This window comes from Caretta caretta, chromosome 2 (assembly GCF_965140235.1).
Source record: "Caretta caretta isolate rCarCar2 chromosome 2, rCarCar1.hap1, whole genome shotgun sequence".
Lineage (NCBI taxonomy): Eukaryota > Metazoa > Chordata > Testudines > Cheloniidae > Caretta > Caretta caretta.
The window spans coordinates 237869036-237882193 of NC_134207.1; the positions used below are offsets into that span (position 1 = coordinate 237869036).

At 42.2% G+C, this 13158-nt stretch overlaps 1 protein-coding gene across 4 annotated transcripts in view; it reads right to left on the minus strand.

Moving 5' to 3' along the window:
- The window catches only part of ODAD2 (outer dynein arm docking complex subunit 2), a 205434-nt gene that overhangs the window by 96269 nt on the left and 96007 nt on the right, over positions 1–13158 (minus strand). For 3 of the 4 annotated variants that reach the window (XM_075125940.1, XM_048837795.2, XM_048837794.2), the window contains exon 16: positions 2060–2302. In XM_075125940.1, the coding sequence (XP_074982041.1) occupies positions 2060–2302 (243 nt within the window). Of the gene's footprint in view, positions 1–2059; positions 2303–7377; positions 7968–13158 lie in introns of those variants that run through there. The other variant, XR_007354920.2, reaches the window with a different exon arrangement.

Consider the following 13158-nt stretch of genomic DNA (forward strand, 5'->3'; position numbering starts at 1 on the left):
CCTTTAAGGTGCTGAGCACTAAATCCAGCAAATCATTTAAGCATATGCTGAATTTTAAGCATGTGATTAGTTCCACTGAAGTCAATGGAATTAAATCACATGCTTAGACTTAAATATGTACTTAATTGCTTTTCTGGATCAGGACCAGAGTGCTCTGCATTTTGCAGGACTGAATCCTGGGAAAGATTGTAGCACAATCTCTCCCAGTGCTGCTGAGGTATAGAGCAGATCTGCACTGCAGTCTGCAAAGATTTATGTGTCAGTCGCACAGTCTAGCTCATAATAAGTAGTTAGCTGTGCCTGCTTTTTTTCTAGTAATAAAAAATAAATTTTAGTCCCCGACTACAAATTTGCTTCCTTAGTTATCTAGTGTTGAGAATAATTTCAGTGGAGAAAAATTTTCATATGATTCTAATTTGAGATTTGATTCCTTCTCCCAATCTTGGCAATCCTTTTTAAAATTTTCTCCCAAACAACCTGTACTCTCTCCTTCTCAAACACAAGATGGACTTTGTTTGACCACAATTTTAGCAATAACTTATGTTATTTTTGGTGCTTAGACTGACCACATTTCAGAATGAAGCTATCCATATTGGGTATTTGAAGTGATAGCCCTGAGTACTGGAGTATGTCTGAGGTTTCATGAGTGTCAATTAATATTTATTGGTGTTTGAATTTCTCTGTTGATTTATGATGTTCATTCTGTTGGGTTAATATATTAGTGTATAAGGCTATTGCTTACAATTCTTCATATGAAATATGCTGTGGAGTTTATTTCATTTATGCATACTTTTATAGTACATGACTAACACTGTTCATATATGCCATGTTTACAGTTGTGTACTATCTAGGCTTTTGCCACTGGGTGACAGCCAAAGCATGAAAACAAAAGCCCTATTCAGCAAAAGGAATCCTTGCAGTGCTATATGAATATCAAGTGAATTATGCAAATCAGAACAGCAGGAGAATAAGACAACTATCTCTTTCTGGCCAAGCTCATGTGTAAGGAGGGAATTATGCCCACAACCTTGGGGAAAATGTCCCTGTTCTAAACACAGCAGACATACTAAATGCTGACCTGGATATTTTATTGGAACATTTCTCACAAAATGTAAAGTTTGATTTTCGCAAGCTGTACAAATCTGACATTAGAAAACAAGTCAGAGAGCAGTAAAACACCAGCTTTTTTTTTCTGAATAAAACACCAGCTTTTTTCTTTTTTCTGTGCAGGTGGGAGTGGGGGCTGTATACTTGCATAAAAAGAGAAAAGGGGGGGTGTTAATTTATAAAGAGAATTAACATGGATTTTTTGTTTCCAAATCAAAATACTAATAATATTCCTATTATAAGAGTTTCAAAAAAACCTTTTTCATGGTGCTAACTGAACACATTTCTGTTACTATAACTTTTCTATAATTTGAGCCTCTATGTGGGGTAGGTTGAGGAAAAATATGTCTTCAGCTGTGAGCACTTGAAAACAGGAATTTATAAACTAGTTCTGAAAGTTTAAATCAGACTGGATAAAATCAATAATTTTAAAGGTTTATCCTAATCTTTCAAGAACACAAAAGCTTTTTCTTCCGATACAGTATTTTTATGCTGAAATGTTTGTCTTTCTACATAGCATTATCTACAGTAACACATAACAAAAACACACATTCTGTGGAAAGCCAAAAATACAGGTATTGTTCAAAACAGTCACTGAATAAAGCCAACACTAACTTGGCAAAAGCAAAACCTATAAATGTGCTTACACTGTGAAACAACTGAGAAATTAACTGGAGTTTTAATGCAGAGGGGGTCATACTAGTGTATTATGAATAATATTCTGAGCTGGTTGATATTAAAATAATACATCACATAAGTTATTTGTCCCATTATACCAAATAACTATTCTGTGACTTAAATGCAGAATCTGATGGCAAATAAATCTCTCCTTTTTTTTATTTCGCATAACAACCTTAACTATATTCATGCTAGAATGCCCAATGTTTAGCCAACACAACTGTCAGGATTTTTCATTTACATGAACCATTTAAAATGAAGATGAGCAACTTACATCATATTTTCAGGTTCTGTTGCACAAGCTCCCACTGCTTTGGTGACATTCACAAGAAGTGCCTTATTGGTTCCAGTAAGTAAATTAACTAGGGATGGGATGCCACCACATTTCCGGATAATAGCTCTATTTGCCGGCTCCTGGCAGCATTCCCCTAATGCTCCAACCACATTCACAAGGACTTCTTCAGGTTGATCAGTTAGCAGTACTACCAAAGTTTCAATGGCTTTGTATTCCCGAAATCTAAATGTTAACAATAAAAAAACAAAAACATAATTTCCATTGTATTAAGGTTACAAGATAATGTTTTCATTTTATAAACAAACTGCTTTGCTAAACAAACAACTACATGTGTTATTCATTCAAAAATAGTTAATGCAAATGTAATGTACAGTGAAACAGTACAGTGAGGAGAGGCTGAGGGAACTGGTCTTATTTAGTCTGCAGAAGAGAAGAGTGAGGAGGGATTTGATAGCTGCCTTCAACTACCTGAAGGGGGGTCCCAAAGAGGATGGAGTAGGCTGTTCTGGGTGGTGGCAGATGACAGAACAAGGAGCAATGGTCTCAAGTTGCAGTGGGGGAGGTCTAGGTTGGATCTTAGGAAAAACTATTTCACTAGGAGGGTGGTGAAGCACTGGAATGGGTTACCTAGGGAGGTGGTGGAATCTCCATCCTTAGAGATTTGTAAGGCCTGGCTTGACAAAGCCCTGACTGGGATGATTTACTTGGGGTTGGTCCTGCTTTGAGCAAGGGGTTGGACTAGCTGATCTCCTGAGGACTCTTCAAACCCTAATCTTCTATGATTCTATGACTTTTTAATATTTTTCTCTTATTTCAATTACTAGTTTTTTTTTAAAAAGGAAAAACAATATCAATTTATTCCCAATTTAACCACTCACCATCAAAAATAAAGTTTGCTTATTTTTATTTTATTAACACTGGAGATGATTGGTTTTGGATTTTGCTACAGTATGATCACATAAGTCTAGTGCATGTGTTCACACATTATCTACTTATTTATTTTACACTGGTTAATTTAGTTTCACGGTTCAAGTTAAAATTCTTGGGCCAGACCCGGGCAGACAGATAAAACTGCACTAAACACAGGTCAGGGGCATGTATGCAAAGGTGGCTTAAAGTTTAATCTCATGATTCTCCTGCTGACTGGTCCTACTATAACTTACACTGAGCTGCAATGGCCACAGGAGGCTGAAAATGCCTTTTTTCTGCTATGCCAGTAGCAGCGAGGGCAAATACCAAAAGAGCCTCATGTCAGCTCTACACGACCAAAGGATCTCATTTACACTGAAACAAATGTCATTATTTTGTATGCCTGCCCTGGAAATGTTTGTTCCTAGCTCAGGTCCAGGTTTTATGTTCTCTGAATATGAATATTATTTGTCTCTGTAAGGACTTATCTGTATTTCCCTATGTAAGAACAGAAGAACGACCACACTGTGTCAGACCAATGATCCATCTAGCTCAGTATCCTGTATCTGACAGTGGCCAGTGCCAGATGCTTCTGGCAGTTGGAGATTTAGGGACACCCAGAGCATGGGGTTGCATTCCTGACCATCTTGGCTAATAATCATTGACCAACCTATCCTCCAGGAACTTATCTAATTCTTTTTTTATCCCAGCTATACTTTTGGCATTCACATCACATGGTAACGAGTTCACTGTGCATTGTGTCAGAAGTACTTCCTTCTGTTTTAAACCAGTCATCTATTAATTTCACTGGGTGACCCCTGATTATTTTGTTATGTGAAGAAGTAAATAATACTTCCCTATACACTTTCTCCACATCATTCATGATTTATAGACCTTTGTTATCTCCCCCCTTCTTATATCAGTCTCTTTTCCAAGATGAGCAATCCGAGTCTTTTTAATCTCTCTTTATATGGAAGCTATTCCATCCCATTAATCATTTTCTTTGCCCTTCTCTGCACCTTTTTCAATTTTAATATATATATTTTTGAGATGGGGCAACCACAACTGCACACAGTATTTGAGGTATGACTGTACCATATATATAATGCCACTACATATATAGTGGCATTATGATATTTTCTGTTTTACTATCTATCCCTTTCTAATGGTTTCTAACATTGTTAGCTTTTTTGACTGCTGCTGTACATTCAGCAGACATTTTCAGCACAATGGCTCCAATACCTCTTTCTTCAGTGAAACAACTAATTTCTAACTCATAATTCTTTGCGATGTATTGCACATGTCCATTCCATGACCTACCCTCTTTCTCCTCCCTATCAGTCTTTCTGGTAGAAAGAGACTGTGGGGAGTTGGGGGCAGCATGTCCCTTTATACCCATGTGCAATGATGCGAGACTCCAGAGTTTGCTCATGCTTCCTTGATGGGCACTGCTGAGGGAAAAATCTCCAACAACTGTGCATAAGGCACGCACACACAGTAAAATGAACATGTGCAACACATCTTGAAGAACAACAGTTACAGACAGGTAGGTAACCATTTTTTATTGTATATTATTTGTTGAGTGCTGAGAAGCCTCTAAACATTATACAGAACATGAAGCTGTCTCGAGGAGTTTACAACATAAGGCCATGATCCTGCAGGCTAATCCATACTGGTTGAATGTTGAACTTGCACATAACTCCATTGACTACAGTGGGGCACTGCATGAGTGCAGTGAATCTGTTTGCAAGTTAGGATGTACAGCAAAAAACCAAACAGGTCTCTGAGACTTTTAAAAGCTTTTTCATTTTCTAAATAATGAAAGTGTTAGGAAGACCGATAGGTATCAAATATAAGACATTAATACAACAGTTTAAAGTGTTGTAACTGTGTTGTCCCACAATGTTAGAGACATAAGGTGCGTAAGGTAATATCTTTTATGAAAGTTGCTGAAAGAGACAAGCTTTCATGCTTATGCAGAGCTCTTCTTCAGGTTTGGGAAAGATACTCAGAGTGTCACAGCTAAATACAAGCGGGAACAGATTGTTTAGTATAAGTAGTTAACACATTTTGTAAGAGACCATTCAAGATAAAGTGACCGGTTAATATGTCTGCAGTCATAGAACAAAAAAGGGGGTGGTGGTTAGTGGATTACAGATTATTGTAATAAAACATAAATCCAGTGTCTTTATTAAGTTCTTGATTTTTAGTGTCTAGCAAAGTTATGAACAGAAGCTCTCAGGCTTGTCTTTTGCAGGTGTGCAGATTTCCTTTGAGGATGAGGACTGAGAGGTCAGATATGGAATGATCACTTTTGAAAAGTGTTCACCCAGAGGTGATATCATTCTCTTTTATCATTTTTCTGTGTGAGTTCATTCAAGAACATAGTGATTATCTGGTTTCACCCACACAGTTGTTATTGGGGCATATAGTGCAGTGGATGAAGTACACCATAGATTGTGATAGGAATGTGTAGGGACCATGGATCTTGAAAGGTGTGTTGTGGAGGGTATTAATTGTCATAATAGTGGAGATATACCCACATGTTTTGCATCTGTTCTTATGGTAGGTCTGGTGTCGCTTTCAGTGGTTGTTTCCTGGTCTGTGGGGAGCTAGCTTCTGAAGATGAGCTTGGTGAGGTTGGGAGGTTGTTTGAAGGCCAGAAGAGGGGGTTCAGGAAAGACTTCTTTCAGGATGTGCTCCCCATTGAGTATGGCTTGTAAATATGATTAATGATACCTCATAGGGGTTCCAGTGTGAAGTGGTAGGTGACAACTAGGGATGTGCAGTTAGAGGGTTTTTTATTCCTTATTGAAGCAGATGCTCTTGGGATATTTGGGTGGCCCATTCCATAATGAGATCTACATCTCTGGTGGAGTGTCCTTGTTGGTGAAGGTGATTTTAAGGTGTTTAAGGTGTGTAACCCAGACTTTTTGCTTGGAGCATATTCTGTGGTTTCTGAGTGCCTGACTGTAGATAACAGATTTCTTGGTGTGTTTGGAGTGGTTACTGGATCTGTGAAGATAAGTGTGGTGATCTGTGGGTTTCTTGTATATAGTTGTCTGTAGGGTTCTCTTGCTGAAGTTGATCCACAACCCACAGAACACCACCTCTGGGAGAAACCATGACACTAGGACTCACCACAAAGACACTCATGACACCACAACATCATTGATTTATCAAGACTATCCTGAACGGGAAATGAATTGGCTGTACTCTCTGAGGGACTGAACTTCTACCCCAGCACAGAAGCTGATACCATACAAACTTTTGCAGAACCAGAAGAATTATTTTGCCAACTTGTCCTTACAGAATTCTTTCACAACAATGATTATGCCACCCCACAACTACCACATCCCTACCAACATTTGGAAGAAAAAAGAATCATCTGACTGGATACCCCACAGCAGACGAAGCCACACAACTGATTATTAAATTGATTGCTTCAGGAAAAAAACTGACTGTGAAATCCTTAACAAACATCATATCCACCACTACTGAGAGTACAGCTATACAGTTCCTGAAATGCAACCCCAGGATAGTGATCAAACCAGCAGACAAACAGGTACTATCATAGTCTGCAACCATAAAGACTGTGTTAATGAGGCCAACCATCATGTCTCCAACACCACCTACTACTACTTGAGGGAACTCCTCAAGGCTGCAACAGCAGCAGCTACAGATTAAATACACAAAGGTACCATTGTCCGTATAGTCACAACGGAAAGAGAAAGTTAAGATTTATAACTCCCTTCCCTTGCGCTGTTAAAGTTTTAAACAAGACGTTCTTATTGTCACTTCTGCTACAGCGAGCTTGTGCATAGTTCCACTCACGGTTCCATCCATAGTGAGTGTGGCCTGGCTGGGATGGGGGAAACACTTGGTTTTATAAAGTTATGAGTATAGGGCAACAGCATTGAATACTGGCACATTTTCCATAGGCAGGGATGATTTTATCTGATAGCTCACTCCTGAGGGTAACAAAAGTACAGAAGCACTGGTGCTGCTGGCATGCCGAAGCTGCCCAGACCCATATGCTGCTATTTTATTTACTGCAATGGTAACTGCCAAAGTTATCATCGACTAGTGTGGGAAAATGTCCTACTTCAGAGGAAATAAGATTGCAATCCCTACAAACCTTTGGGAAAGGATTGCAGAATATCTCCATTAAAATTTCATCAGAACCTCTCAGGAAGATTCAAGGGACATACTTGTGTACCTAAACATGGCCACCCCTGCCTAACTCTACAAGGGAATGAAAATCAGATAACAACTCTACCTCTCTCTGTTGTACCACTACCTCTTGTAGTACGAGTAAATTAATGAAAAGTCAATAGCTATGTCCTGCTAAATTGTGTGTGCCATCTCTGTAATGGGAAATCACTTACTCGAGGTTCCTTCCCCTTCATTTGGCTTGTCCGTGCTCCAGAGACTGATTGGAGTGTGGTGGAATCTGAAAGACGTCCAGGCTTATGGGATAGCTGGATTCCCCAGTAGCATGTCCTCCACCCTTCTCCACCTCCTCCTTGCCCTTGCTGTTCATGACAGGACCCTGTGACTCAGGCTCTTCAGGGGTATCAATGGTAGTGTGAAGGATGGTGATGGAGTGTCTGCCAAGTATGGCATGCAGCTCTTGTAAAAGCAGCATGTGTGAGGCTTGGCTCAGGATTGACTGTTGGCCTCCCTGGTCTTCTGGTATGCTAGCTGCAGTTCCTTTGCTTTCACACTGCACTGCTGCTGATCCCCGTCATACCTCTCCGCCTGCATTCCCCATGCAATCTGCTTATAGATGTCCACATTTCTACATCTGGTCCATAGCTGTGCTTGCAGAGGCTCTTCTCCCCACAGGCCCAGGAGATCCAGTATCTCCTGTCTACTCCCAGCCAGAGCACATCTGGAGCATGTAGCCACTCTGGTCAGCTGGTCAGTTGCACACAACACTGGAGAGCTGCTAGGTGTGCTCACCAAGCTCGACAATCTGGAAAAGGCATTTCAAAAATTCATAGGGCTTTAAAGGGAGGGAGGAGTGGGGCTTCCAGTCTCCATGACCCCTGGGCAGTGCAGTTCGCAAAATGTGACCAGAGTGGTCATCATCAGGCATTGTGGGACAGCTGTTGGAGGACTATTAGGGTCGATATAGGTAACTCAGTGTCTACATTCATGCTGTGTTGACCTCACTATGTCGACCAGGGTTCAACGTCACTCTGGGAGGTGGTGTTAGTATGTCAGCATAACAGAGAGCTTACATTGGTGGGAGACAACTAGGTCAATGCAAGGTGGCTTATGTCGACCTAACTTTGTAGAGTAGACCAGGCCATAAGTGTACTTGGACTGTCAAAAAGCCTTTGACAAGGTCCCTCATCAAAGACTCATTAGCAAATTTAAGTAGTCATGGGATAAGATGAAAGGTTTTCTCATGGATCAGTAACTGGTTAAAACAGGAAAGAACAGGTAGGAATAAATGGCCAGTTTTCACAATGGAGAGAGGAAAATACTTGAGTCCCCCAAGAATCTCTACTGGGACCTGTGCTGTTCAACATATTCATATATGATTTGGAAAAAGGGGTGGACAGAGAAGTGGTGAAATTTTCAGGAGATACAAAATTACTCAAGATAGTTAAGTCCAAAGCTGCCTGTGAAGGCAAAGGGATATCACTAATCTAGGTGACTGGGTGACGGAATGACAGATGAACTTCAGCATTGATAAGTGCAAAATAATGCACATTGGAAAAACAATTCCAACTATATATGCAAAATAACAGTTACAGAAAGGTAGGTAACGCCTTTTTTCTTTGTGTTATTGTACATGTCCATTTCACTGTAGGTGATTCACGAGTAGTTCAAACTGGAGGCACAGTTGCCAGCTTTCACACGGTAAATAAGCACCCCAACTTTCACAATAAGCCAAAAATCAAGCTAATCCCGTTTCAAAACAAGGCAAAAACAAGCCAATTCATAAGAACTCCAACACTCTATGTGACTAGATCCCCCCAGTGTGCAGTCTGCAACTGTGGTGGGCTCACTGTGCACCCCTGACTCTCTCCCCCCTTTCCCCTGCTTGATCCTTGCCCTTGCTTGCCTGGAGCTGATCAGAAAAAAGAAGCAACAAGCTACAAGCCAAACAAGCAACAAGCTACAAGCCAAAAACTAGCCAACAAGCAACTCACAAGCCAATTAAGCCAAAAACAAGCCCAATTTCTGCATTTTTTTTGTGTGGGTTTGGCATGTCTGGCTGGAGGTGGTTTCAGAGTCTACTTGAAAAGGGATTGTAAGATCTCCCATCCAAATCTGGCATTGTCTCTAGACTGATGAGCGATGGCACAGTGGGAGGTAGTTGTGTGGATCGAAGACCAGATTGCCACCTTACAAATGTCCAGGACAGGCACCTCAGTCAGAAAGGCTTCAGAAGCTGCCCGTGATCTAGTTGAGTGAACCATCACTTTAGTTGGAGGTTCCATATCCACCAAACAGCAGCATAAATGAATACAATCAGACATCCTGGGGGCAATTCTTTGAGTGGATACCAGGTGGCCCTCTACTCTGTTTGAAATTGCGATGAACAGCTCAGAGGATGACCTGAAAGGCCTAGTCCGATCCAGATAAAAAGCCAAAACCCTTTTAACATCTGAAGAAGGAGTTTCTCTTCACACCTACTTGAATAGAGGCTTTGGAAAGAAGGTTGGTAAGTAATTTCTTCATTAACGTGAAAATTGGAAACCACCTTAGGGAGCTTAGATGGGGTTGAAGGAAAACCTTGTTCTTAAAGAATACTGTATAGGGAGGTTCTGACACTAAGGCTTGGCATTCTCCTACTCTCCTGGCCAAAGTAATAACAAGAAAGCCACTTTTATAGGTAGGTGTAATAGGGAACAGGTCTCTAGTGGCTCAAAGGAGGCAACTATCAACTTTGTTAGGACTAAATTCAGGCTCTGCTCTTGAAGTGAGATGTGGATTCGTGGGTATAAGCTGTCCAAACCCTTTAGAAGTCTGATGGACATAGGCTTTGAAAAGATCTATCAGTTATCCATTGGAGGGTGGCAAGTTGAGACAGCTGCCAGTTGGACTCTGATGGAACTACAGGCTATTCTTTGTTTCAGGAACAGGAGATAGTCCAGGCTATGGGGAATCGAAGTTTGGACTGGGTGAATGCCTCTTTGCACAGATCAAATGGAGAATTTCTTCTATTTAGCAAGGTAAGTAGACCTAGTTTAAGGCTTCCTACTGTTAACAGAATTTCTTGTACTCCTTTAGAGCAATCTCGTTCTGGGGATGTCAGCCATAAAGCATCCATGCCATCAGGTGGAGGGCTTGTAGGTTGGGATGAAGGAGGAAGCCGTTGTCATGGGAGATCACATCCATATATCTCAGGAGCAACCAACATTGACGAGGCCATGCTGGGGCTATTACTGTAACATGAGTAGAATCTTGCTTGATTTTGGACAAGACCTTGTGCAGAGGAGGAACTGTAGGGAAGGCTTACAGTAGGCCTTTTGACCATGTTACGAATAAAGCATCTGCCAGACATCCTGGGCTGTGACCTGCACAGGAACAAAAAAGATGACATTTTTTGTTTTCTTTTGTTGCAAACAGGTCCACCTGCAGCAGTTCCCAGCACCTGAAAATGGCCCTGGACACATCTGGATGAAGGGACCACTCATGGTGACTTGTGGATTATCTTCTCAGGCAGTCTGCCAGAGTGTTTAGAACCTCTGGAAGGTAAGTCAGTTTAAGGTTGATGGATTTGGCTATGTAGAAGTTCCAAAGATAGATCACCTCTTGGCATAACTTTGTCTATCAGGCTCTCACCTGTTTGTTTAAATAAAACATAGCTTCTGTGTTGTCTGTGAGAACTAACAAATTTTGCCCTGTGATATGTAGGAGGAATGCCATGTAAACCAAACAGATGGCCTGCAGCTCCCAGATATTTATATGAAGACTTAGATCTTGAGAAGACCAAAGCCCCTAAGTCTGAAGGGAGCCTAAGTGAGCTCCTCAACTAGATCTTATGCATCCATGACTAAGCTGAGTGTCTGCTGAGGAGAAGCAAAGGGGACTCCTGCACAAACATTCAACAGATCAATCAACCATTTTAGGGAGGACAAGAAACCAGCAGGTACCTGAATCACTCTGTCCATATGATGGTGGGCCAAAGAATACATGGAGGTGAGCCAACCCTGCAGTCATCTGAAATGCAGTCTGGCATGTTGGACCATGTAAGTGCACTCCCCCGTGTGCCCTAGAAGTTTGAGACAGTTTCAAATCATAGTGAGATGATGCATCTTTAGCGCTAGTGCATTAAGCCACATTGCTTGGAATCTATGCTGCAGCACTAATGCTCTGGTCAGTGTAGAATACAGGACCACCCCAATGAATTATTTGAATCAGATCAGGACAGATTTTTCTGTATTGCTTAGGAGCTCTAGTGTGTGAAAGGCTGATTGGGTAGTGGCTATGCTGGAGAATACTTGAGACCCGGATCGTCCTCTCACTAGTCAGTCATCCAGATAAGGGAACACATGGATTTCCGACCTTCGCAGGAATGCCTCTATTACCAGCATGCATTGTGTGAACATGCGAGGAGCCGCTGGGAGGATAAAAGGCAGAACTGTGAATTGATAGTGGGATTCACTGACCATCAAGTAAGTATCCCTTAAGCCAAGAGCAACATACCAGTCCCCAGTCTTTAAAGAGGGTATAAGAGAAGCAGAGTAACCTTTCAGAATTTGGTTTTCTTCAGAAAATCATTTAGTTGTCTTAGATCTTAAATAGACCTGAAGCCCCCCTTTGCCTTTGGGATTAGGAAGTATTGGGAATAAAATCCCTTTCCTTGGAAAGACCCAGGAACTTCCTCTATGGCCCCTATAAGAAAGAGAGACTGGACATCCTGTAGTAGCACATTCTCGTGAGAGTGGTCCCTGAAGAGGGAGAGGGAAGGGGGGCAAGAAGGGAGGATAGAAATAACGGCAACAAAGACTAAGAGGCTAATGGCTGTCGAGGAGGTCCCCATCCAACTTTTGCACAGGAAAGTCCCAAGTAAGCAACTCTCCTCCTCTGGTAATGGTCCCAGTACCCAGAGCGGTGGGAATGGTAGCCCTGTTGCAAATGTCCCAGGGCCTACTCAATGTGGGAGGGCAGGAAGGGAGTGGGGATGTCATAGACCATGGGGTGAAGCCCCAAGGACTCCAAAAGGGCCATTGATATGGAGGTGGCACCCACAAAGACGCTGGTCATTGGGTTGGGATCTGAACCAGAGTGGATATGCACCCCACTGGAGCTGCTGGGGTTGCTCAGTTCTGGGAGTGTAGAAGCCAGTCTCAGAGTCCAATGAGCAAGGTGAGTCCGTTTCCTCTGGCCACAAGGGAGCTGACCCCCATTAGTATCGGGAAGACTGGTTGCAAGTCTGGTGATGGAGGCACTAGCGAGATCACTGCAAACTTCCCCCTCAAATCGCTGGAAGTCGCTGAGACACAGCAACAGTAGCAGCCACCAGTACTGAATGGTACACCAGGACTGGAGATGGCACCGAAGGATCTAACACATCTGATCCCAGTGCCAGGCAGGAATTTTGCACCAGGGGTGAATCCAGTGCTGACAAGTTCAGTAGTTTCTGAGCTGCCTTGAATACTTCACATGTAGACAGCACCAGCAAAGGCTCCTGACTCTGTGGTACTGCAAGCTGCACCAGTCCTGGGATTGGTCTTAATGGGCCCTTCCTGCACTCAAGAGTCAACAATCCCTCTTTGCATGTGGGCTTTATCTGGGGGTTACCTCTTCTTCACGTGCCCTCAGTGTCCTTGCCTCCACTTGGTGCCTTGCCTGCAGATTTCAAAGGCCCACAGTACTGAGTCCTTTGAGAAGTTATGAAGTCTTTTCCTTGGTAACAGTGCGGACCATCTGCCTATAGACACAGCTAGAACAGGCAGAGCATTCCTGACAGATTCAGACATGCTCAGTGCCTGTTCCAAGTGGCACGGTTCCAATGGAAGGAAAAGCGCAGGCTCCAGGAGTAAGTACTTGAGCCTGGCAGCTCTATTCTTTTTAGAACGAAGTTTGAATCCTCTACAAATGTGATGTTGGTCACCTACATTCACTTCCCCCAGACATTTAAAGCAGCTGGGGTGAGGGTCGCTCACTGGCATAAGTTTGTCGCAGAACTAACAGGCCTTGAA